We start from the raw sequence: 25,341 nt of genomic DNA on the forward strand, positions 1-25,341 counted from the left end.
AGATGTTGACGCGGTAAGACTAAGCACCAAGGCGGTCAGTCACGCTACTACGTATAGGGCTTAGCGTGTTGGAGCTCCAGCACAAAAGCCAACTTCAACTTTTATCTTCTTTTGCTTTCTATCTTTGAACGAACTGTTCAATCTGGTACACAACATACTTTACGAAAGTCTGCTGAAGCAAACTTTGCATCCACTATATACTATCTTTTATGTGAGATAAGGTGGTAACAGCAATAGATGAGATTACAAATACATCCACTCCGGACGTGCTCGGTATAGTTTCAACTTGGCGTCCAACCGACAACATGTTTGCTTCGTCCTCTGGGAGGTCACCAGCTTGGACATGGCCAGAAGATCTCCCAAGCTCGACGCCGGGCACTTTTCCTGAGCCGCAGCAGAAAGAGCCTGAAGCTACCACAAGCACAGAGAGTACTGAAAGTACAAGCACCTCAAACCATAGGCCCCAACGTCACTACCCCCCGCGGACGTGTCGGATATGCTTAGAGACCGTCTATCCAACATCGGAAACTGAATCACAATACTTACCTAGCATGCTTCAATCGAAACCGCGCATTATTTACGTATCATCCGATCCAGAACTTGGCCGTCTTTTACGACCTTGCAAATGCAAAGGGTCTTCGGCTTATGTGCACGAAGGCTGCTTACAATCTTGGCGCCACGCCGATCCATCCTATGGAGAACGCAACTACTGGCAATGCCCGACCTGCGGATTCAAGTATCGTTTCCAGAGAGTAATCTGGGCTCGCTGGATTACAAGCACTGTAGCGCAACTTATTCTCACCTTTTCAGTTTTGCTGTTTACTATCTTTGTACTCGGTTTTTTTGCTGACCCTATTATCAATCTCTACCTGGATCCCGTCGAGACCATTATTGGCTCTGAATTTTGGGAAGAAACTCACGTGCTGGATGTGCCAGATTTAGGTGAAGAATCAACTTGGTTGGAGCATTTTCTCAAGGGGTTTGCCTCTCTTGGAGTGTTGTCTGTTATCAAAGCGTTTTTAGCATTGTCTCCTTGGCGTTGGTATTTACGGGGGTCTGGTTTGATCAGTGGAGGACGGAATACAGGCCGTCAGCGTGTTGCCTCTATCAACTGGCTGGTGATATTGTTCGGGGTGGTCACATTTCTAGTGGTGAGTTTCTCGGTCTCTGTCCAACCTGCAATCACTAATCGGCTGTCTTTAGGCTGTCTATAAAGGTGTCCGTCAATTAGTTCGCAAAGCTTTACAGAGGGCTGGTGAGCGAGTCCTTGATGTACAAGGCGACGAGGATGGTGACGATGTTGATGAAATGCCTCCTGACCACATAAAAAAGGAGGATTAACCACAACATGATTCGACTGATTTGCCTCGAATCCCGCACTACTTAAGTTGTCACGATCCTTTTATGACGTGCTGATTAGTCAATGTGCGAAGATCTACTGTCCCTTCATCATCTCTTGGCCTGTCCGAACAAGTCTGCACGTTATGTGTTAGACTCAACAACTTCGGATGTTGGCCTCGAGGAAGGACTGGCCGCGTGCTGATTCACTAGACAATGTGTGACTGTGACTTGTTCATGGTCTACAAAGGCTTCTGTCTGATTGGGGCGCGGTAAATATCTGTACATCTATCTGTATATAGCTTTCAATCGAATCGCACTCGACTCTATCCATTCTCATTCGTGGCTAACGACTAATTTACTCAACAGAAATTTTATGCTCTATCCACGTGCACATCTCTAGTTACACAAAATACGCCCTGAGTGCCTGATCGAAGGCATTCACAGAGTCTGGAACAGTGCACGGACAAGAGATTTGTTTGTATGCCATTCCTCACCAATCAGCGTCCGATCTGTGCACTCACGTGAAAGAATCATCCCAAACAAGTAATGCGCCTCTATATCTTTCACATTTCGGACCCTCTGATTGGTGCGGTGTGGGCCAGGCGGTGTTCTCAGCGTAAACCCTTTTAGGAAGTCCTTCCTGTCTATAAAGAGCCAGACAAGCCCTAAATCAGAGGCAGAGGTTTCTGTTACTATAAAGATGCACCAGGGCAACAAGCGAGCGATTCCTGGCACACTTCATTCTTACAACACCACATCTTGCCTGTACTCGCTCATGACTCCGCCATTCTGCAACATGTCCAGCTTCATCGACTCATGGGCGTTACTCCCATCAAGTAGAGATGGGAGTAACCTGTCCACCCTAGTCTCTTCCTCTTATTCTCTGTCGACTCTTTCCATTTTCTTTCTTCCTCTTCTCATCCCTGCAGAACTTGGATCGACTTTTTGTTGATCTCTTCTCTGAGTTGAGACGAGATTTTGGAGACAAAAATCAATTCAGAAAACGTTAATAGTTGGACAGTCTTGAGGACTCGACTTAGCTGATATTGGGGGTCTTTGTTATCTTGGTCGGCTGGTCATAAACGTGACTTCCCTGTTGGGATGATTTTGTCTCTCAAGCACACTCTGCAGGAAACCGATTTGATGAACACCATCTTCAAAACGACGCCTGAACAAGATGGAGCAGTGTCAGTATGGTAAGTTCACAATATTCAGCAGGAAATTTTGACATGGTCGTGACAGACGTCAGACGTGGATGGCTCCTACCGTGACTTGACTCGATAGCGACCTGAAGCTTCAAGCTAACATCTGTAGAAATGGAACAACTTCAACTTGATATCAGCAATGACCATCTCGATTGCTCAGGCTCAGGCTCAGAGAGTGATAGCACAGTCGGACCATCTCCACGACGTTCGTCCACTCGAAGCAACCCATTCGACATCGAATTGCCTGACGACTTTGCTCCTCGCTCACTAGAATGGTTTCTCAGTCCTCGCCCTGACCCCAAAAAACCAATTAGCATGTTCTGGTCTGACCCTGCTGGTTACTACGCTCCTCCTACTTCATCACCAGTTACAGAGATAAACGATGAACAGTCAGAGCCAGGAAACGTAAAATTGGGCACAATGGGCAGTCTGGAGCAGTGGTTTGTCCCTCGTCGCAGAGCTAAGACTGATAGGCCAAATTGGACTATCGGGGCACCGCTGCCTGATTTGGCCTTTCGACGAGTTTCCCTCAATGCTAGTGATGTTTCTCAATTTCAACTCGCTCGCCCGCCAACCCCCCCTCGCAAGCGCTCTCGATACCCAGACACGATGAGCAACAAGCCATTGCCCCCGCTTCCTCCTCGACGCTTTGTGTCAGAAGGTAATGCGCCATTGCTTTCTGCTCATCCTCGATCTCGAAGCATCCCAGAGTTTGCTCTGAGTCGCTGGAGTGAGAGTTCTGAGTCTGACAACGCCCCTGAGGAAAAGGCTCAGTCAGTCGCTGATTCTCATCTGGAAGCCCCTCAAGAGTCAGAAGTCAGAGCTCCAGAAGCTATGAACGGTGAATCTGTTGTTGAAAATACTCTTTCCACTGGTCCTCATCTCCTTGTCCGTCTGAACCAGTATCAGGAGAACCAGATGGCAGCTGTCACTCAGATGGAAAACACTTTGTCCAATCCTCACATCCCAGACGCTCTTCGTGAAAAGTTCATGGGTTGGTCTCAGCAGCTAATTGACCTCGACTGCCCTTTTCGCGTCAAAGTTCAGCCTGGTGTCCTTGAAGAAGTCAAGGTGACTGAAAAGGATGCTCATCGTGTTGTTGACTGGGCCATCGAAGTTGGGACCGAGACCAACTCCATCCATGATCAGATCAACACCTATATGAATGCAGCTGACTTGGTCATTTGTGATTTGAGAGAGATGTCTGCTGGAGTCAATATGCACAACGGTTCTCTTTTGCCTGTCGAGGAGTTGTACCACAAAATGACCGACATCGTGCGCAAGTAGGTTCCTCACTCATGCTTTATTCAAGTATGTACTAATATTAGGGTAGGAGGTGTCGCGCCCCACGACTTCACGAAGTCTTGCTGCTTCGAAGCTTTCTGAATCTCTACGAGCACCTCCTCTACACTCCCTTCCAGAAAGTCAAGGACCGCGTCAAGGTCGTCCACGACACTTACCCACACAACCCTGTGTCCATTGCACTCAACATCGACACTCCTCTCTCCCTGCTCAAGCGTGTCCTCGACGCAGCCTACATTGCACATGGCGAGTACACGGCTCTTACTCATCGTATGCGTCAGGAGTTCTTCGTACCTATCGAGGAGCGTATTCCGGGCGTCAGCTCGCGTACTGATGGGTACTTGAACAATGTTGTTGGTCCTGCCAATGTTATTTGATCAGTTACGACAAAGTTTTCAAAAAGGTATATTTATGTACCAGCGTAGGGGAAGGTCTGCAGTACTTCATTCAGAAATAACAGGTAGTACCGAGTAATAATGCCAATTAATCTCAATCTTCAAAATACAGATTCATAGTCATATCATTATTTTATTCATGTTAAACTTAATACAATACCTCACAATCTAATTACTATATGCGCCCCCTTTTTATCTTCCTTTCTATCACCGTCAAGGGAAATCTAGACATGCAACTCCGCAATTTCCTTAACAAGACTCTTCTGATAAGGCGCCAACGCAGCCTTAACTTCTGTATCCACAAACTTGTCAACCTGCTGCGGCGCACGACCGATAAATGTGCTCGGATCGAGCAAGGAATCAAGTTCAGCGATGATAGGCTCGAAAAAGGGTGTACGACGGATGCGCTCGATGAGGTCGTTGGATTTGCCTTGTTTTTTCACGTTGTCTGAGGCTTGGTGGGAGAGGACTCCTATATTTCCAGTAAAAGGGGAGGTTAATTAAAAGGTTGGGATAGGGGAGGGAAAGGGCAACGTACGGATTTCTTCGTGGGCGTCTTGGCGGGAAAGGCCTTTGGCGACGCAGGCCATGATAATCTGCAAAGAGTCATTCAGTATATGGTTTGAAATTTGAAGTACAAAAAAAGAGGGAGTGCGTACATTTTCGGTGGCCATGAAGGGGAGCTCTTCCTGGACGCGACGGCGGATGACTTCGGGGTAGACGACGAAGCCGGATGTGACGTTGTCTATACACGATTATTAATGACGGAATTGAGATGCGAGAAGAATTGGACGTACTAAGCAGAATCAAGCAGGCGTCTGCGCACAGGTAGAGTTCCGGAAGACTGATACGACGGATGGCGCTGTCGTCCTGCGGGTTATTAGTCTCTATTCGAAACCTTGAAAGAATGAAACGTACGAGAGAGCGCTCAAACCACTGCGCAGAGTAAGTATCTAAAGCATCCTTGGGCAGATTCTGGAGGTGTCGACCAAGCGAGCACAGACGCTCAGATCGCATGGGGTTTCTCTTGTATGCCTGCTCCAGTCAGTACGGCCTATATAGGGAATTTTTTCTTCCGAGGGAGACAGAAACAGACCATCGCACTACTTCCAATCTGGTCCTTCTCAAACGGCTCCTCAACTTCCTTGAGCATGGCAAGATGGCGAATATCGCCTCCGATTCTCTCGCAGGTAGATCCAAACGAGCCTAGAGCGTTGGCGACATCGACGTCGATTTTGCGGGAGTATGTCTGGCCAGAAATGATGAATGCGGAGTCGAAGCCGGCTTTTTCGGTGACGAGTTCGTCGAGTTTTTCGACTTTAGCGTGGTCTCCGTTGAAGATTTCTTTCGAGGATTTAGCTGGTGTAATGTTTTATCCGTTGGGTGAGGACTCACGCAGAAAAGATGCTTGAGTACCGGTAGTACCCTTGACACCACGGAAACGGAGATCCTTCCTGGCTCGCTCTAAATTACGCAGATCCATCAAGAGATCCTGAAGCCAGAGAGCAGCTCGTTTACCAACAGTAACCAACTGAGCGGGCTGACCATGCGTAAATCCCAAACAAGGCAGATCCTTATACTCCTTCGCAAACGCAGCAAGCTTATCAATAACGGTCGCCAATTTGGGAATCAAAATATCCAATCCGTCCCTCAAGAAGATCAGATCCGCGTTGTCGGTCACGAAGCAGCTGGTTGCGCCGACGTGAATCATTCCGCTGGCTGCAGGGGCAACGTCGCCAAAGGCCTTGACGTGGGCCATGACATCGTGGCGTCGGCGCTTCTCTTCTTCGGCGGCAACGGCGAACTCGTCGTCTTGGATGATGAGGTGGGCTTTCATTTGGGTGATTGCTTCGTCGCTGATGGGGAGGCCAAGCTCTGTTTTGCGTTAGTATCTCACTCGCATTACGAATTGGTTCGAGTGAGGACAAATACCCTTCTCAGCTTCAGCGAGCCATGTCCACAATGATCGCCAAGTTGAGAATCGGTTGCGAGGAGAAAAGAGATATTTCATCTCATTGCCTGATCTGCTTTTAGTCTTCCGGGTTCGGGTTCGTCAATTGATGGAACGAGTACATACTCGAGTAACGCGAGTTGAGGGGCGTTTGGTACACATCGTTAGACGCCATTGTGAATCAATGTGCGTGAAATAAATCTATACAGTGATACAAAGTAGAACTGGAGTGTAGTGAATAGAGAGAAAATATTTGAGCGAACTCGGAATTGGCGGGGTGTGGGGACGGTCGAGGCCCGCTTATCGGCTTATCGAAGCTACGATGGGGGCGCATCATGTGTAGAGCAGATTTTTACCATAGACACTTAGCAAGTAGAAGAAATCTATTCTATTGATTAAACATTACTAGCACAACGCAGCAAGCTGCGCTGAGAATGCCGCCTTGTCGTATTTCACATATTTCCCTCGTCCCTTGTCAATCTCATGGTACCGGTCATGGAAACGTCCATACAGCGGCTCCAATACTCCCTGCACCTCGCGCCCAAGCGCTCCGCGTACTTCACGCTCCATATGAAGCTGTCGGTGTTGGGTAACCAAGCTGTCAAAAGTGGCATTGAATGACTTGAACTTCTCCTTGATTGCGTCTTTGTCTTTGGAAGACAGAGACTTGACGACTTGCGCAGAGTCTGTCTGTTGGGTAGATGACGGCCGAGGCCCTCCTCGAGAAGTATACTGCACATCGAGGAGATATTGGTTCGTCTCGCGCCAGGCTTCGAGATACGCCGATGTACCGCGTTTGCGGAAAGCGTCAATCCGGGCAATGCTGTCAGGACTTGCGAGATATCTCGAAAGGTCTGAACTAGAGCGTATAGATCGGTCGACAACACAAAAGGTATTCGAAATAAACACTCCCAAAACTGCTTTTGAACGGTAAGTCGCCCGGCCACGAGCTTCCAAGGAGTTCATAAGTGCCTCAACCATGTCAAGAATAAAGTGTGAAAATAATGTCTGGCTGTCTGGGCTGACATCCAATGGAGTCGTGCTGGCAGATTGAGACTTATTTCGCCAATTCCCGTCGCCCAAGGACGTAAGAATAGAAGCCAAAGGTCCAGAATAGCCCGTCAATGTTGTCAAAGAACTCATCACCTCATTCACCAACGGAACGGTCCCGCCATCCGGTGGTAGAACTGTATATGCGGCTGCCTTCTTTCTAGTTTCTTCCAGAAGCTCTGATAATGACGATTTTGCTGTTTCGCGGATCGGCCGTAGAGCTTCGATGAACAAACTCTTGAGTTCGCCGGTTTTGGCGTCAATTCTATATGACATTGCAGTCACAATCTCGATAATCTCAAACGCAAGGAAGCAGTCCGTCATCAGATTGGCCTTGATATACTGATTGAGCTCTCGCAGTGTTTTTGAGAATTCGGCCAAGGCTGACCGACACGTAGCCTGTAATGCTCGTCCTTGGTTTTCACCTGTATATATCTGCACGATGGCGTCGTGCTCGACTACAATAAAACCCTCTAGTGCACTTGAATAAACTCCAATTCCATTTGTGCCTTGCTTATACGGTCCATCCCCAGCGCGGCGTTTCGCTGTGCTGATCGACGCCATTGCAAGATTCTGCAAGCTGGATGTGATGTATGGCCCGCGTGTTTCGGCGTAGATAGCTACAGCGGGATCTTCTGGACCGCGTTGTGGTAATTGAGCAGCGGCGGAGGTAATGGCATTCGCAATTGGCGCGAGTTCGGCAATGGTTTCTTCGGGTATCGAAGGAAAGGGTAGCTCTATAAATCATGATCAGTAAAAATATGTCGAGGCTCGTTTTTCGAATATTAAAGCTCACGCTTCGTAAGATAGTGTAATGGCTCGATTGTTTCGATGTTTTGCTTGAGCATTGACCGAAATAGATCCTGTAATTTCTGGCTGCCAAAGCTGAGCAGTGATGTAAATTCTGTAATAGCTTGCTGATTTGACTTTAGATTGGTGGAGTTTAGATTCTGTAGAGCGTAATCGATTCGTTTTAAGGCAGCAAGGTACTGTGATAAACCTGCACTTTGGGGACTGCGGGGGAAGTCAGCTCAATCCAAGCATTTCTTGTTATCAGTCCTACCCAGCCCGTATTATTCCCTCCTCTTTGCCTTTTGCATCTAGTGGCTTGCGGAGCTTGTCGATTGCTTCGATCACGCGGTCGATGTTGCTGTTGGTGATTTGCAGCGTCTGTGTATTGCTGTAAATCGGACCGATTGCATCTTTGACCACTTTTCCGCTGGTTTCTAGCCGATCGAGAGACCCTTGAATCTTTTTCGTTAATATCTTGAGTTTGTCGAGATTGGCGTAGAGCACCTCGACCTCAGCGCTCTCCTCGGCATACGTGGTGTTCTTGGTGCCCACCATGATGCCTAACGGCGCCAGTCATGAATGACCTTATAAATTGCGTAAATGAATAAGTGAGTAAATAACAGAATGCCAATATCAGCGGAAACGCTGAGTAACAATAAATGAGCGATATCAATGTGAATATAGGCCAAGGAGAGAGCCGGGGAGTCCGTGTACATAGAGACGGCGCTAGGCTGACTCGGGCCTAGAGCACCTTCCCAACGATCGATCCAACGGCTACTCGATGATAACGTCATGGATCGCCAGGGACAAGAAAAAGACGCCGCAGCCACTGGGCTTGCTGTTCTTGTCCTCTTTCTTTCTGTATCGCTATACTGCCACTGCCACCATGCAATAAATGACCCTGTCCTCCAATCTGCCATCAATCGTCCCTGTGCGTTACACAATGCACAGCGCAGCGGCCTTGCGCTTGCGTTGGGGTGTCCCACCCGCGTTCCTCGCTGCTTGGGGTAGCTGGAATTATACCAGTCGCGACAGCTTGCGTGCTGACGGCTCTTCACGGGCTTGGAATCAGAAACTGACTTATTCTACGCAGCAAGCTCAACGCAAGAATGAAACCGAAATCACAAATACGACCTCAGTCAATGCCCAGGAGGCTCAGACGGCATGGGCATTGTTCACGAAAAAGTTCGCCGTCGCCAGAGATTCCTTTGCGTCAGTGGAGCTAGGAAACATTGGCGACAACATCAAGAATTTCATACTCCCAGACTGGGCACGATTCCTTCCCGCTACCATTCAGAAGCTACAGCGGGAATTGTCCATGGCCCCTGGTTCGCTCGCTGACGACATATGGAAGGAAGCCCACGACCCGGACATCAACCCGGAAATTGCTATCGAAGCGAAAGTGCGAGTCGGGGATACTCTTTGCCCGGAAGAAGTTCGGTTCCGCGAGAAGCGACAAAAACACGTCGTCAAGGCATTGGCAAAATACCTAGACCTGAATGAAGAAGATATTCACCCTGACGATGTACCAGTCATAGCCATGTGCGGCTCGGGTGGAGGACTGCGAGCTCTTGTTGCCGGATCAGGATCTTATCTAGCTTCACAGGAAGCTGGACTTTGGGATTGCGTCACATACACTGCCGGTGTCAGTGGGAGCTGCTGGCTACAAACTCTCTACAACTCATCGCTAGGGAACTGTGACTTTGACAGACTGGTAGGACACTTGAAGAGTCGATTAGGAGTGCATATCGCTTTTCCGCCAAAAGCACTCAATTTGTTGACTACAGCTCCGACAAACAAATACCTCCTCAGTGGGTTGGTTGAAAAGCTAAAAGGTGATCCCGATGCAAATTTTGGTCTTGTCGATATCTATGGGCTGTTGCTCGCAGCACGACTACTTGTGCCCCGCGGCGAACTCGATGTCTCGGATAGAACTCTGAAGCTTTCCAATCAAAGAGACTTCGTCCAAGATGGAAACAATCCTCTTCCTATCTACACTGCAGTTCGTCATGAAATTCCTGTACCAGACGACACGAAAGGACGCCGAGCCGTGGAAAAAGTAAAAGAAGAGGCTTTGAAAGAGGCATGGTTTCAATGGTTCGAGTTTACTCCATATGAGTTCTTCTGCGAGGAGTTTGGCGCAGGCATTCCCATGTGGGCTGTTGGCCGACACTTTTACGAAGGAAAAGATCAACCTCCCAACATAAATCCAGTTCCCGAACTTCGAATTCCCGCCTTGATGGGTATATGGGGTAGTGCCTTTTGCGCGACGCTTGCGCATTATTACAAGGAAGTCAGGCCGGTTGTCAAGGGTCTTGCTGGTTTCGGAGGTATCGACTCGTTGATCGAAGGAAAAAGTGATGAGTTGATCAAAGTTCATCCATTTGATCCTGCATCAATACCCAACTATATCCTGGGAATGAAAGGAAAACTTCCATCAACTTGTCCAGAATCTGCGTTAAGCGACCCCCATTTACAGTTAATGGATGCTGGAATGAGCAACAATCTCCCAATCTACCCGCTGCTTCGTCCGGGACGAGACGTCGATATCATCGTTGCATTCGATGCGTCTGCAGATATTAAACAAGAGAACTGGCTGGCTGTTGTTGATGGCTATGCACGACAACGGGGTGTCCAAGGGTGGCCTGTCGGAGCCGGTTGGCCACCAGCGGATCTTCAACCAGAGGAAACTGCAAATATGATCAGCGAAGTGAACCAGCTGAGTGAATCAAAATCAGACGAGAAACTCCACGAGGCACAAGAACACGATCCAAACAGAAATAATAGAGACAGCCCTCTTTCAGACACACTCATGAAGTCTGATGCCCGCTACGATAGTACATCAAAAAAGTCCGGAAGTTCTCCTAGCGACTTGACGTACTGCAACGTCTGGCTCGGCACAAAACAAGAGATGACATCCAAAAAGGAGCCTCCATCATCAAAGCGATTATTCCACCCCAGTCACGGTGACGAGAACAACTCAGACTTCCACCTAATGCAACCCGACGCCGGAATTGCAGTCGTCTACTTCCCACTCCTGCCCAACCCGTCCGCTCCAGACTACAAAACCCAAAGCATAGACCGCTCACAAATCGCACGACCACGCAAATCAACAACCGCCAACGACGATGTCGTCGTAACGACAAAGCCAAAGCCTAAACCAAACTCTATCAACCCGGATGTCGACGATTTCTTATCTACATGGAACTTCGTCTACACCCCGGAACAAATCGATTCCGTCGTTGGACTCGCAAAGGCCAATTTCGCCGAGGGCGAAGCACAAGTTAAACGCGTTGTGCGCGGTGTATACGAGCGACGGAAACGGGATCGTTTGCAGCGGGAGAAGCTTGCGAAGGAGGCAGAGGTGGATAGACGGGTTGATGAGTTGAAGAGGCGGCATGAAGGGTTTACGCCGATCTATTAACCTTGGCAGAAAAGAGTTGAATGTTTTATATACCCCCTACGATATTTGGATGTGTGTTGTCTGTATTTCGTGACATCCTATTTGCATTGGCAGATTGCTTACTTTCTTTGATTTCTTTGATCTCTCTTTGGATATATATAGACGCATTTCGATGGGGATGTACAGTGTCATAGTAGATTGTTGTTAGACTAATAAACCAGACAGTGTTTCAAGGCATGTTATATAGATGTATTCATTTATCTCATCTAGATAATTTCAACATATTAACTATTAAAAATCACAGATCCTTCGCCGTGCTCGTGTTCGTGCCGCCATTTCCCTCCCGATCCATACACGATTTGACGCCTTCCATATCACTCTCATTTCCATTTCCATTCTCGTCCTTCGCTTGCTCTTGCTCGTTTCGTCTATGTTGTGAAGGGGGCGACGACAAATCCTCGGCACTGCTATTCGCCAAACTCACCTCTGCACTGGCAGCAGTCTGTTTCCGCAGTCCCAATTCTCGACGGACGCGTTTCACGGCTGACGTTACGGCTGCGGCTGTTGAGGCTGATGCTTGTGCTATGAATGGGTGTGTTGTGCCGTTCAAAGCTTCCTCTTCCTCTTCCTCTACCTCGGCCTCAGTAGAAGAGGGCGGATGCTCACTCCCAGGGTGCCGACGCACAGGCGAAGCGGTCGGATTAACAACAGTCTTATGCCCCTCAAACCCCATGCCCGGCTCATCCTCCCTCACCACATTCTCACCATGCCAATCCGCCGCATGCGATTCCTGCACTGGCTCGCCCGGCTTCGGCAACGTCACAACTCTCTCTTCTGGCAACTTCGCAATCTCCGCGGGCTCCTGTTTACCTTCTGCGGCGAGTTGCTCCTTTGATGCGTAGCGCCAGACGACTTTCACTTTCTCTAGAGCTTTAGTGCCTTTGCTGCTGCTACCCTTAATGCCGTCGAGGGCTTCCCAGTCACATTCGAAGATGCCGGAGTCGTGTTTGTCGCCCCCTTCGAAGTATGCGTTGAACCAGACGTGTGCGATTGACGTGACGACTGCCCAGCCGGTATAGGCGGCTTTGATGCGGCGCTCAAAGTCTATGTTGACGTCGGATGTCGGCAGGATGACGGGTTTGTCGGGGCGCAGGATTGCGGCTGAGATTTTCTTGTTGTTTTCGCCGATGTTCTTGGATGTGGACGTTGATGATGTGAAAGTCATGGACGGTTGTTGAATGATGGTTGCGGAGTTTGCGGATGAGGATGGTGACGGTGACGGTGATGAGTTGGCGGCTCTTTCTTTCTTCTCCAATCGCTCTTTGGCAATCAGATCGTCATGCGGCAAGGGTAAAGCAGTTTTACCGTCATCAATGACGATGCGCTCTTTCCGTCTGAAAAGATGGAAACATTTAATCTTCCTGCCCTCATCAACATACCCTTCTAAGGCAATCTTGACGCCATCCCTCAGGCCCCATACATGCACTTCCAGAATTTCGACCGGCCGCTCAACATAGACCTTGCCCATATCATTTGCCCACCTATTGACATATCCCACCCATCGAACCTGACTGGGTATACTAACCCCATCACCAAACCCAACCCTCATCCTCCTCTCCGTAAACCGTTGCATCGCATCCTCCATCTTCCATCCCTCCTGACTGATCAGATAACTACACGCCACCGAACCACTTCTTCCCTTTCCAGCTTTGCAATGAACAACCGCCACCCTCTTCTTTTTCTTATTACCCCCTGCCTCGTTGGGGGTCTCTTCATTCAACCAATTGCGCATACTCGCCATTATAGCAGGTATCAACGCAAACGGGGGCGGATGATGATCCGGCCATGGAAAATGATGAATTCGTCCATAGACCTCTGAATCGGGGTATCCCGTCCCTTCTGCTCGAAACTCCCAGATCGCCCAGTCGGTGTCGTGTTTGCTATCTAGGAAACGAACCAGAGCGTCGGTGGGGTTGCGGTAGGCGCGTTTGGGGTATTTGGATGAGGGGCCGGATGTTGCGATTACTGTTGAAGTTAGCAAGACGAAGTTAAGATATTGTAGAAGGGAGGGGGTTGGCGTACGGAAATCAGTCACATAGCACAGATCCAAGCCCGCTTCGGGGTGCTGTAGGCGCGGTCCAGCAACGATTTGGCGGAGCAAGGATGCCTATATAACATCGCAAATATGTTAGACTCGTCAATTCTTTGTTGTGAATTGTATCAATTGGTGAACTATACCATGATGCTCGGATCACTCCCTGAGCGAAATGTGGTCGTCGGAGAATAAAAGTGTCACTTGCATAACACAGTCATGTCACTGCGTACAACACGTCTCAGACAATCAAAACTGAGGTTTCTATGTTTTAATGCAGTAAAAAATGATTGCAAGATAGAAAATTGCGTCAACTGCCGTTCATCTTTGTGGTCGATGTGCTCGAACTCTGTCGTAGAGATGGAAAGGATGTTGTAGACACTAGATGATGTCATTGGGAAAGCTAAGCCTCTGCGTCACATGCAAACACCACAAAACATACACCTACGTGTTTGGTTTAACAGAGAAGATGTGCGTTGTTATTCTTATATATTTACATGTTCTAGCTTATCGCGAATCTGTTCTTCAACCGTCTCGCTCAATTCCCAACCATGCGCTTTGAGATCAGCTAGATACTTCTCCGCCGAATCTCTATTTCCAGATTCCAAGCAGATGAGAATCAAAGTTTCCAGCGTTCTTTGATCAGGAGGAACGTTCAGACCCGCCATCTCCTTGGCGAAGAACGTGCATATATCTGGTCTGCGGGTTTGATGGCATATAGAGAACAGATGGTTGAACGTGTCGGTGTTGGCGCCGCTGGTGCAGACATCGAAGAGGTCCTTGTAGATAGACACTGCAACGTCAATTGCTCTGGATGCTGAAAAGGAGTCTCCTTTGAACAGAGTCCCGATGTGCTCTAGGACTATATTTGCTAAGTTTATTGGTATTCCGAATTCTTCGTTCCCCAATTGACGGATTTCTTTCCATACGGTCGTTGGATCGCTAGAAGTAATCTCCATAGACTTTAGTATCGGCTGTGCCGACTCGGACTCGATGAGTATGTTGTTCTTATGCATCTGACAAACAATCCCTAACGCAGACTTTATATCTGCATTGCCGGCGTACACTTGCACCAGCTTCCCATACTCATACGTAGTCAAATGCGCCTGTAACGTCGACAAATGCCGAAAAATAGCCTCCGCAAGAATGGCATCGCCGTGTTGTGCCGCAAATCCAAGCAAATCCCGACAATCCGCAACACTCAACTCTTGGTATCCCAAATCCACCGAATTCTTCCACACATATTCCACTGTCTCGAAATGCGACTTCCTTATCGCAGCTCTTAGCAAATACAGCCACATCGCTGACGATATAGACTTGGCCTTATTTGGTCTCGATCGTATTAGCCGTAGCGCTTCGGAGAATTCATTGGCGTCGCATAGTTTGTAGACCAAGAGACTATGTAGCCATTGCTCCAGGAGTATGCCTTTTCGTTCCATCTGGTCAAGTCGGTCTAGAGCGAGCTCTAATTGGTTTTCGCGTAATAGACCGGCTATTACGTGGTGCCACCCGGCAGGACTGAGGGAGAGCCATCGGGCGCGGAGGGCTTCGATTACTTCTTGTCGAAGGAGGTAGTCAGGATGGACTGCGAGGACCTTTTATAAAACGTTAAGGATGCTCTTCCGACTCTTACACGAAAAAGGCAGGACATACCTCTAAAGCAGCATGAAGCGTGGCGGAGTCAGCAGTAATTCCCTGCTCCGCCATTTCCTGGAGTAAACTCTGAACATTTTTAGCGGACCCATGTTGTCGGTCAGTATTTGTGAGCAAATATGCTTTGTAATGTCGTGTTGTAGGAGTAACGCGATGTCTTTGGAGCAATTCTTTGAGGATAGCGACGGTTCTGGATACATCAATTCGTCCCCGAGATGTCGACTGTTCGAGTTGTGCTTCTAAGTCGCCGATTGACTGCGACTGTAAGTCCGTGAATTTGCGCGAAGGTAATTGATTTGGGTGTGAGGAATCGTTTTGTGCTGAATAGCTATTTTCGTGTTTCTGTCGTTCACCCAGCGGAACTCTCGTCGATGCGGTAGTTGATGGGGAAGTTAGACATCTCCGGGAAGTTTCTCTGGCTGCTTTGAAGGGTCGGATCGAACGGTGCAATTGAAGAGGTCGATATGACGGACAGAGACAATACCAGAGCCCGTCAACTACAGGAGGCGAGAGGCGCATGTTCTGGCGGATTGTCGAATGATAGATTGTCGCCGCCGGAGCTTTTGAAGCTCAGAAAATGCGACTATAGGTCACGTGATGTAATCAAATATCAGTCTTTTGTCTTTCATTAGAGCTCAGTTATAGAAGTGTTTTAATTGTTTAACAATTCATTTTATTCTTTTTTTTATCTTTTTCCTCTTCCAAGAATACAGATCCTAAAGACCTCCTTAATCCAGCCTCACCAACTGTAGCCAAAGGACGCCGACGCCATGCATGAGAAATTTCGGTCACAATAGTCTGGCAAGGACACCGGAAATCTTCTTTCGAGAAAAAAAGATGGGGTATCTCCGTTGTAGTGTTGCTGTCATATAACTTCCAACATCACTTTCTTTCAACCACCGCGACCACGACCACGGCCTCGCCCACCTCGCCCGCCACGACCTCTATCTTTACCATCGCCTCGTCCACCACGACCGCCACGACCGGAAGGTTGGTTCTGTTGCTGTTCTTTGACGATATCGAGGATTTCCTCGGGAACTCGGAGGTACTTTATCTATATCACGGACTTGGATTAGCTCGGAATCTCCTCACCGGCGCAATCATGATACATACATTGTTACCTCTCACGTAGACCTCTGGTAGTCTGAAAAAGCGATCGCCTTCCGGGGTGGTTTGGACAACTTCTTTTAGTGTTAGGTTCATCCAGTTGTCGCAATTGACGAGATGGCCGTTGAGTGTTTCGCCATTTTTGAGTTCGACCAGCATTGGGTGGCCTTGTGCGGCCGTCAGAAGACCGAGAGGCAACTATAGGCTCATTATTATCTATCCCTGCATCGTAGAACATTCATTGCGACCAGGTTGCTCCGGCGCAAAGTACACGTACCATTTCAGAACCGCACAACTAGGACAGGATGTTTAGATGACGTGAGAATCTCGCACTGTCAAAGGCGACAACAGCCCTGATAGAATTAAAGTTGGTCGTGAGGTCCCACTGGTCGAGAAACACCTCTGATGTGGCGTGCGAACAGTGTTGAGGCAGTATCGTGGTTTTAGCTTTGACGACGTCAAGCTCAACGATAATTGAGGCAGCTGCCCGCAATCGCTGTCGGATAAACACTTGATCCGCCTCCCGGCAGTTAGGCTCAAGGCTGGCTTATCCGATAATGTTCAACCCTAACTCTGCTTGGTCCTCCAACTCGATGTTATATCATTTTACCATTGATCTCATTTTTAATAGCACTCCACAGAGTAGACCTCATCTAGTAATGTTGACACTCAGTTCTATCTGAGTCATTCCTATGCTACTGTCCTTCCAAGACCCGCACTTCTGCATCTTTGGTATCCCCCATCGGATAAATAGGAAGTAGCTTATGCTCACGCCCACAAGCTATGACAATCTCGGTTCAAAGAATGCATTCAAGTCTTCTAGCGGGTTGCGCGCAAAAGCTACCACATCAGCAGCTAGTCTAGCCTCTAGCTTGCTAGTTCGTTACAAGCTCACAGAGTTCAGGAGCGACGTCCGTGGCAGCCGCAATCAATTCTCAAGTGGAGTATCCAGCATCAGCTAGAGCAGTAAAGACATCGGCATCACGCTCAAATCGGCAAAGGCCAAATTCAGAGTCAGTACCTATGACGAGCTTAATGTTTGCTCTGCGCGTAGATACGCAGTTGTCTATAACAGTTGTCCGTACGTCCCCGGGGGCAGAAATTATGTTCTTTGACACAGGCAGTGTTTACCGCAGGAAATAGTCTCTAAGTGGGCAGAAAAAATATGAATTTGAGTATTTGTACTGTTGGACACACTACAACATCGTTATTAATTAGTTTCTGGGCAATCATGAGATCAAAAACCGCTCGCCCTCTGCATTAACCCATGCACAATGCTCTATTGAGTCAAATTTGGCATTTGCAACACGTTCAATTCCTTCAGTGCCAATGACATGCGCAGGTGACGCGAAGATTAGATTTCCTAGCCTCATCCGCAATGGCATTCATCTCTTCCTGCGTAAAACAAGCTTGTGGCAGGTGGGACCCAGAAGTCATCAACCCTCCTGTAGACATCACCTTGATCAAGTCAGAACCTTCGACAGCCATTTTCCTGACCTCTGCACGCACTCCTTCAACACCGCCGCTACAGACACCACCCAAGGCATGTGTATAGCCTTTGGGAACAGTCAATGGTGCATTTGCGCATTGTAGTCGGGGGTCGATCACTTCTCCTTTCTCGACTGCATCGTGTAATTGAATTGCTGCCATTCATTCTCTTTGAGCCAATATCGTATGCTGTCGTGACTCGGGCATCTAGAAGTCGAAATGCGTTTGTCTTGATGAGAGAAAGCAATTCGGTGTCGTTGAGCATGATCTCAGTCGAGGTATCTATAGCGGACGGATCCATTTGTAGATGTGCTAGCAACCAGTCAGCATACAAGTTGGTTTTGTGATTTTCCTTGACTTGTATGACTGTCGAAAAGCCCTGGCATCATGGTCACGTCGCGCAAATATTGGACAATCGCAGCTGAGGGAATTTGTGGCTGACAAGTAGGCCACGGCCCAGCTACCTCTATCTTGCCATTTCTGATGACGATGACTCCATCTTCTATCAACTCCGCTGAATTGTGCGTGAGTAATCGCGCTGCTCGGATTGCCCTTACCATATTTGAGAGCATACGTGGTTATTCAAAATAAGTAAGAGGATTGCCGTGACCAGGTGATATTACATACGTACAAACGGTGTCAAAATCTAGGGCCTACCTAAGTCTTCTGCACGTGCCAAATCCACATCAGCTTGAAGAACCTGATTCGGTGGATTTGAATGTATTTATATTGGCCAAGTAGAGATCCCGATATCCCCGCTTTGTGTAGATAGTGTTAGGTACAGGGTATGGCACAATCAGATTCAAAAATTCAAATCCGAATCTATATTCGAATATGAAATCCATTTGCATCCATGCAACATACAGCAAAATTGCTAACAGCGAGATACCTCCGGAAGGCATGTCGCCCATTGGATCTGCAATAGATCACGTTGTAGTCAAGATAAGAAGCTGCCCGCACTCAAGGAGGAATAGTTGATCCGCTTCCGCTGACCAATGGCTGACTTATCCGAGACGTGCGTATCTGTATTATGTTACATACATATTCTATGGCAAATACAGCTACTTACAGTACGCACCTCGTATTCCGTATCCATTAATATGAATCGGGTTAGAGAGCAACAATTACCCTAATGTCCCAGGCTGACTCGACTCAATCCTGGCCTTTTCGCAATTCTTTCATCCTCAATCAATCCAATCCTGACTGTATTCTTATGTAACATCTTGATGACTGGGCGAGTGGATCTACACTCAGTCATGCTGCAATTTCCGTGCAACATTCGTATAAAATAATTACATAAAAGCCGAACGATATGCGTGGTGGTGTAGCCCAGGCATCAATATTCTTGCTATCAACCCTCGCGCCCGCCCTCTCTTACTCTTTGCCAACCCTCCAAACGAGCACAAATGCAGTCACACAGGATGATCCAGTGCTGCTGTGGCGAGGTATGTCAGCAGTTTTAGGTTACGGATTCGAGGATATTAGCTAATCGCTTGCCCTAGACTCGGATGGGGTCTATGTCCAATTCGAGGCATCATGTGCTAGCTGCTCGTTAGACGACGGAGACTCTTGGGTCAGTGATGCGAAGATTCGAATGCTGTCCTCACATCTCAGACACTGACTCGTCTAGCCAATCAATCTGTTCATCGGAAGTACTAATGGTCTTTGCGACAACGCTACCGTATCCGTCAATGGACAGGAGCTCTCCCATCGCTGGGAAGGCCAATTTGCCACAGGCTCAGGCGTGATCCCATCCAGCCCTTACAATGGCAGCACCGAACTTCGCGCAACATGGCACAGTACATGTATTACCGCACCCCTAGGTGCTCATCACGGGCAGAACGCACACGTGTTTACCTTTATATTTGACACGGATCGCAGCCACGACCTCGAAGACGATATCGGCTTTACTATCTCCTTTGGTAATGATACTTGCAAAGATGACGGAATCAAAGTGCTTCGGCTGTCTAATTTTCCCGTGAAGTTCGGCGATGCAGCGAGATGGGGAGAATGGAACGATGCAAACGATGCCACCGATTCGACAACAGGGTCTAGGTTGGACCCCGGATCCGTTTCGCTTGAAGTGCAGCTTGAAGCAGAAATTCAGAGACTACAAGTTCTTCAGTATGAGCTCCAACAGCTGCACAACTCGGTGGCTTTACAAGAGAAAAAAATATTTCACATGCTTAAGCAAGACTGCAAACCCTTGTTTGCGAAATGGGAGCAATGTGATGATTTCTTCTGCTATTTGAAGTCATCCTGGCAGAAGGTACCTGAGTTCTATTGGTCTATGAGGTATCGCTTCGGTCTATTAGCTCCTGGACGAGTCATTCCCATTTGTCGTCTTGCTCCAGAGAAACCTTCGGACGATAAAACCGACGCGAACAGACCATCAGCTTTGCCATCACATTCAATCCCAACTCCTTCGAAGCATGCCGTCCCTACTTTTGAGACCTCATCATCATCATCCTCAACGTCCTCCATACCTACTACCACGACCGAACCACTGATGCCTGTCACAACACCTCCACCCTCTAAACCAGACTCTCATCTCGATACCCATCCAAATCATTCGGACATAACCGAGGTCGTCCTCCCACTACCAATACAATCTCCAACCAAACACTTCATCAAATCATGCGCCATCATCCTACTCATCGCCTTAATAATCAGCCTTTTCTTCCGCGTCGTACGCCACTCAACAGCCTTCCGCCGTCGCCGACGAGACATTGCCTCCAGACGCGAAGAACTACGAGCCCAGCGCGCATACAGAAATGCCGCACGACGACTCCGCTGGCGCCAGTGGTGGGAAGGTCGATCCTATTTCCAAGCCGCGAGCGTGATATCCAGTCACTCACTCCCTGAATTCCAACACGCCCGTGGCGCCGCCAATTTAGGCGACGAGAATAACCGCGACATCAGCAATCACGACTCTGCCTCTCAATCTTCCGATACATACGACGAAGAACCACAACAACGTATGATGCAAGCGGAAATTCTCGGGCTGCGCCGCGTGCTCGAATATGTAGGTCAATTAGTCGGCACGGACGAAACAACCACCACGTCGACATCATCCTCATCAGCGCGACGCCGAGCTCGATCACGATCGCGTTCCGTCCCGCCCCCCTACGAACAGATTATGCGTTACAACCGCAACGCCAGTGTTGGCGGTGGCGGCAACAACCCTTCAAGGAATCATAATACGTTAGAGATTCGCAGATCGGCGACTCCAGGAGGAGTCATATCTGGAGGACCGAGTTCGCCACGGGCGAGTACAATGTTTAGCCTCGAGACGGGCTCGTTGGTTACGTTGGAGACGCTTGATACGCTGGAATCGGAAACGGCGCCGCCTTCGTATCACCCGTGATGTCAGACTACGTGCGCATGTTTAACTCCCTTTTCTTGTGATTAATGGTAATGACTTTCAGGAGGTGTGTGTGCAAGGATGTAGAATCAGGAGTTCAAGGGCTCAATATTGGAGGCAATGTCGATATTACGATACAAACACGAATTACTTTCTCATAAACCAATGCATTCATGTGAATCTATCATCAGCGTAGTGAATTACATTCCTCACGAGTACAAGACGACTGTTACTAGATTTTAGGCCTCTTTGCCGCTTGGCCCGCCTCAATCAACTCAACATCATCATCCTCCTCATCCTCATCCTCATCTTCAATAGCATACTTCCGCTTCGCCCGCAACGCATGCATAGTAGTAATCCCTCCTGCTGTAATGACAGCATCAGCATCCGAGTCCACATCCGGCGCAAACGTTGCTCTACCTTTCTCTCGAGCATCAAACACAGTCAACAACTGATCATACCCTTCTTCCACATTCGTGACGGTTTCATCTAACTTCTGGATTCGGTCTTGGAGTTCGAGTTGGATCAAAATGTCGCGCGAGCGTTTGTAGAGGCGCTGTTTGACGAGCATGCGCCACCAGTAGTAGCGTCTATCATCCTCGTCTGCGGCATTGTGTTTTTTGATGAGTAAGCGCACCATGTTTGTGCCTCCACGTTTGCGGGATGGGATCCTAGACAGGAGATACATTTCGAGGATATGTGCGAATTGGGTAGGCGCGATCTTGTATTTTGTGCGAATCTCGGCGAGTTTTTGTGTTGGGATCAGGGAGGATGTGGGCATGTTGCGTGGTCGGCGTTTGCCAGACACCTTGAGATCTGCGTAAGGGTTTGGGTTGATGTTGATGTCCTCGTCGAGGAAGGCGTGGTAGAGATTGTGGTAATCCGCAGAGTCGCGGAGGACGTCGAAAGATTCGTTGGGGTCCTCGACAGTCAGTTCTACGACGGTCTTGTCGGCTATGCAAGCTTTGTGGATGACATTGTATAGTTGGGAGCCGTGGCCGGAGCCTTGGTGTGGTGGTAGGATGAGGAATTGTGCGATGCGGGAACGGGATGGAAGTTGTGAAAATCGTAGTTCTTCGGGGTATGGGAAGGTGTCGTTTTTGACGACTTTATCGCCATGTTGTTCTGGAAAGAACCACCACCGGTATACAGTTGAATATCCGACAAATGAGTACTGTGACTCTGTTGGCGTGGTAGGTGTGGTTTTCTCGTAGCTGATTGAGTTATTGCGTTAGTTTAATGTCATTCGTACAGAAAAGCTGCGCTGGCTCACACAAAATAAACGGTCCATCTCTCCAAGGTCCATTCAGGGTCGTCAAGAATTAACGGAGTTCCTCCTTCAATGAAGAATGGGATAAAGACCTGCGCTCGTCCCAGAAGGTTGCGCACAGCATCATCCGCAAGCGATCCGGCCCAGATCTCATAATTTCTGTTTTTCGATTTGTACGAATGAACGAGTTTGCCTGGCGGTGTGAAGTCTTTTGCTTTAGGGTCATTCTGAACAGAATTCTCGTAATCGGACAATTTCGTAAAGGCGGCTAGAAAAGTGTCAGCTTGGGCTAGCTCAGAGAACCTTGAGCACATACATTCCGACACCCATTCTCTCAAAGTCTTGTTCAAATCCACCGCAGCGGCATCTCCCACAGCCTTGAATTTCTCATCAAACGAAATGTGAACATGAGTGCGTAAATCATGTGTCGCAAAGCGCAATCTGATGATGAGACCTTTGTAGCCGAATATCTGTTCTTCATCGCCGAAGATTGGGTATGTGAATTGGGGGTGAAAAATCTCTGCCGTGGTTGGCTTTTGTTCTCCTGGTTTGACTAAGGTGAGTTGGATTGCATCGTTAGCATCGCAGGTCCCTATCAAGATAGTGTTAGTCCGAGATGTTTGATGTGGTTCTATGGGCGCGGCAGTGTAGGGCAGCAGGTAAACATACAGTCGCCTGAATCGGCCATTATGATTCTTGTAGTTATCTCAGAGCTTTTGTATGTTTCAAACTCTGATGAGACAGTCGCAGAACTATCAGTTGATAGCTGTATGGATGGAGCTTTGGCGCGTCGCGTCGTCGAAAGAAGGTGATTAAAGCCGGATTCGGTTAGTCTACTAAAGCTTGAGAGCGCGCTAAACCCAAAGTGGACCAAATAGGATGTTTGACATGTTTGCATTCTGTATCTATCTGTTTTGATTTCTTCTTACTCCTTGACACACGTTTATACTGTTTTCTGATTGACAATGATATCTTCTACTCCCGGCGGCCACCATCAAACCTTTTAATCATTCTACTTCCCAGGTGCTCTCCGAGGCTTGATGGGCTGAATTAGTMCCCCGCCGTACCACTTCCATGACCTGGCTTGATTATATTTCCAGTCCAATGGTCCTGAATCCATACGAAGATGTCTATTGATGAGTGCATGTATGTGGCAATGATTCAAGCAAGAAGGTGGACAGGATCAACCTGATGTCCATCTTACTCCATATGGCCGTCCACTGTCTGAACCTCTTAAATTCCCTATTCCAACCTTAACTATTTTATCCTTCGACCGTGAATGACTGTCGTAAATGGCGTCCTCCATAGAGTAGCCTCTCTTTGTAATCTCAATAAATATACTTCTGTCTACTAGCTTATGAACTTAATGTCCCTTATATATTTCCATTGCAAAAAACCTTTCCCATCTCGGATAGGATTGTGTCAGTCAGAAGTGAGCGCCTCAAGATGACATAACCATTCCTTCGAAGCGAAAGTTAGTACCGTCAAACGGGAATTTTCCTTTCCTACTTTTAATACATCTCATCGATAACAGCAAACTGAATATGACACCCGGCTTACCAAAGAAGGGACGATATGTCTTCCGTCTCGGGGAGCCATCACGGTGCTGTATAGCATGTGGGAGGCACTTCCATGCCCTAGTGGAACCCACGAGAGCATTAGACGAACGTGAAGACTGGAAGAATCTTAAAAAGAACCACCCAATGGCTAGTTCATATATGCTCAAAGCAGATGATATTGAAAGCATGTATTTCCGCAAGAGGCCCTGGATCTGGACAACTTTTTACCGAGCAAGTAAGAAAATTGGTTTGATTGGCGAAGGAAATGATACATGCTGACCACTAAATGAACAGTCGTTCATAGACCACATATAGATTATGCCGATTTTTCGGGGATTTCTCAGACGATGGCGCGGGATTATACGCCATACTGGGGTGATCCACCTCATCTTCCCCGAGATCCTCAAAAGGCTCGCATAGGATATTACAGATCCGCTCCTGAGGATTCTTCATGTACTCCCCTCTGGACAGCTGATGTATTGCACCCTGAAAATAACCAGAAAGCCCCGCTTGAACAGATCGGCTATTACGTTCATGCTCACTGCTGGATACTTGTGGGTCGAATCATTGGATTGGAATCAATCAAGGCCGACCTGAAATTATTCTTGATCGCAGTCGAACAATTTTGGGCTAAAAATACCGAGCTCTGGGGTAGGGTTCTCCGCAAAAAGGTTGGGTTTGAGCCCGATTCAGATCGAAGCCCAGATCGAGATCCAGACGATTACCCAAGTGAAACAGAAAGCGAAGCGCTAAGTGAACCTGATCCTGAATTTATGGATAGACACAAGTTACCAATTTGGGAAAACCCAGCAATTGTCCCTAGAATTCAAGAGATCATTGAGCGGTCTACATTAAGCCACTCGGAGAGTCGTCTCCAACGCACACCGTCATCACTTGTCTCTCATGTTCCTCTTGATATTGCTATACAGATTGTCGAATGTTCAAAACTAGCTGGCATTAAAGATACACGGAATATGCTGGCTGCATTTGGGTGGAGGCTGCCCGACAGTTACTGGAGAAGCCGTTGCAAGATGGATCTGATTTTTGAATATGCTGATCTCCAGAAGACTGATTGGCCTGTCGATTGGCAATATATTGGTCTTGCAACCGAAGAACTAATGGAGAATCCTGAATGGGAACGCAACACTGGACTTGGTACTCGTCGTTGGATCTTCGGACAACTGAAACAAATCAAAACAATTTTTCTTGATCTTGTTGAACAGGAAAGGCTGAATCCTGGATGTGTGATTGGACCAGCTCTCAGGAAGTACCCTTTAAGGAAAAGGCTTCTCTGACCGGGTGGCCTGCCATCCTTGATAGTGATTGACAGGACTGGAAAGTCAAGTATGGGAAGGGTTATAATGACCTC

General features: G+C 48.1%; 9 protein-coding genes across 9 annotated transcripts; 4 read left to right on the top strand and 5 right to left on the bottom strand.

Moving 5' to 3' along the window:
* Positions 1 to 305: 305 nt before the first annotated feature.
* BHQ10_002762 (uncharacterized protein) lies at positions 306 to 1,341 on the top strand (the record flags this gene model as incomplete). The annotated part of the gene is made up of 2 exons (XM_040874943.1): positions 306 to 1,151; positions 1,204 to 1,341. 2 exons carry the CDS (start codon positions 306 to 308, stop codon positions 1,339 to 1,341), a joined length of 984 nt encoding a protein of 327 aa, XP_040731266.1.
* Positions 1,342 to 2,518: 1,177 nt separating this feature from the next.
* BHQ10_002763 (uncharacterized protein) lies at positions 2,519 to 4,225 on the top strand (the record flags this gene model as incomplete). Its single annotated transcript, XM_040874944.1, has 3 exons — positions 2,519 to 2,537; positions 2,656 to 3,829; positions 3,880 to 4,225. The coding sequence occupies 3 exons, from the start codon at positions 2,519 to 2,521 to the stop codon at positions 4,223 to 4,225; spliced, it is 1,539 nt and encodes a 512-aa protein (XP_040731267.1).
* A 242-nt stretch (positions 4,226 to 4,467) lies between these two features.
* BHQ10_002764 (uncharacterized protein) lies at positions 4,468 to 6,369 on the bottom strand (the record flags this gene model as incomplete). Its single annotated transcript, XM_040874945.1, has 9 exons — positions 4,468 to 4,715; positions 4,782 to 4,839; positions 4,903 to 4,988; positions 5,041 to 5,113; positions 5,162 to 5,278; positions 5,340 to 5,587; positions 5,639 to 6,118; positions 6,176 to 6,262; positions 6,321 to 6,369. 9 exons carry the CDS (start codon positions 6,367 to 6,369, stop codon positions 4,468 to 4,470), a joined length of 1,446 nt encoding a protein of 481 aa, XP_040731268.1.
* A 230-nt stretch (positions 6,370 to 6,599) lies between these two features.
* BHQ10_002765 (uncharacterized protein) lies at positions 6,600 to 8,591 on the bottom strand (the record flags this gene model as incomplete). Its single annotated transcript, XM_040874946.1, has 3 exons — positions 6,600 to 7,981; positions 8,041 to 8,258; positions 8,308 to 8,591. 3 exons carry the CDS (start codon positions 8,589 to 8,591, stop codon positions 6,600 to 6,602), a joined length of 1,884 nt encoding a protein of 627 aa, XP_040731269.1.
* Positions 8,592 to 8,979: 388 nt separating this feature from the next.
* On the top strand, positions 8,980 to 11,460 carry BHQ10_002766 (uncharacterized protein; the record flags this gene model as incomplete). The annotated part of the gene is made up of 1 exon (XM_040874947.1): positions 8,980 to 11,460. The coding sequence occupies one exon, from the start codon at positions 8,980 to 8,982 to the stop codon at positions 11,458 to 11,460; it is 2,481 nt and encodes an 826-aa protein (XP_040731270.1).
* Positions 11,461 to 11,737: 277 nt separating this feature from the next.
* Positions 11,738 to 15,238, bottom strand: BHQ10_002767 (uncharacterized protein; the record flags this gene model as incomplete). The annotated part of the gene is made up of 4 exons (XM_040874948.1): positions 11,738 to 13,464; positions 13,522 to 13,606; positions 14,029 to 15,126; positions 15,185 to 15,238. 4 exons carry the CDS (start codon positions 15,236 to 15,238, stop codon positions 11,738 to 11,740), a joined length of 2,964 nt encoding a protein of 987 aa, XP_040731271.1.
* An 838-nt stretch (positions 15,239 to 16,076) lies between these two features.
* BHQ10_002768 (uncharacterized protein) lies at positions 16,077 to 16,571 on the bottom strand (the record flags this gene model as incomplete). The annotated part of the gene is made up of 3 exons (XM_040874949.1): positions 16,077 to 16,238; positions 16,298 to 16,489; positions 16,569 to 16,571. 3 exons carry the CDS (start codon positions 16,569 to 16,571, stop codon positions 16,077 to 16,079), a joined length of 357 nt encoding a protein of 118 aa, XP_040731272.1.
* Positions 16,572 to 19,091: 2,520 nt separating this feature from the next.
* On the top strand, positions 19,092 to 21,146 carry BHQ10_002769 (uncharacterized protein; the record flags this gene model as incomplete). The annotated part of the gene is made up of 3 exons (XM_040874950.1): positions 19,092 to 19,224; positions 19,282 to 19,352; positions 19,410 to 21,146. 3 exons carry the CDS (start codon positions 19,092 to 19,094, stop codon positions 21,144 to 21,146), a joined length of 1,941 nt encoding a protein of 646 aa, XP_040731273.1.
* A 229-nt stretch (positions 21,147 to 21,375) lies between these two features.
* BHQ10_002770 (uncharacterized protein) lies at positions 21,376 to 23,101 on the bottom strand (the record flags this gene model as incomplete). The annotated part of the gene is made up of 4 exons (XM_040874952.1): positions 21,376 to 22,357; positions 22,417 to 22,681; positions 22,730 to 23,005; positions 23,083 to 23,101. 4 exons carry the CDS (start codon positions 23,099 to 23,101, stop codon positions 21,376 to 21,378), a joined length of 1,542 nt encoding a protein of 513 aa, XP_040731274.1.
* Positions 23,102 to 25,341: the final 2,240 nt, after the last annotated feature.

This window comes from Talaromyces amestolkiae (assembly GCF_001896365.1).
Source record: "Talaromyces amestolkiae strain CIB chromosome Unknown scaffold4.1, whole genome shotgun sequence".
Taxonomy (NCBI): Eukaryota; Fungi; Ascomycota; class Eurotiomycetes; order Eurotiales; family Trichocomaceae; genus Talaromyces; species Talaromyces amestolkiae.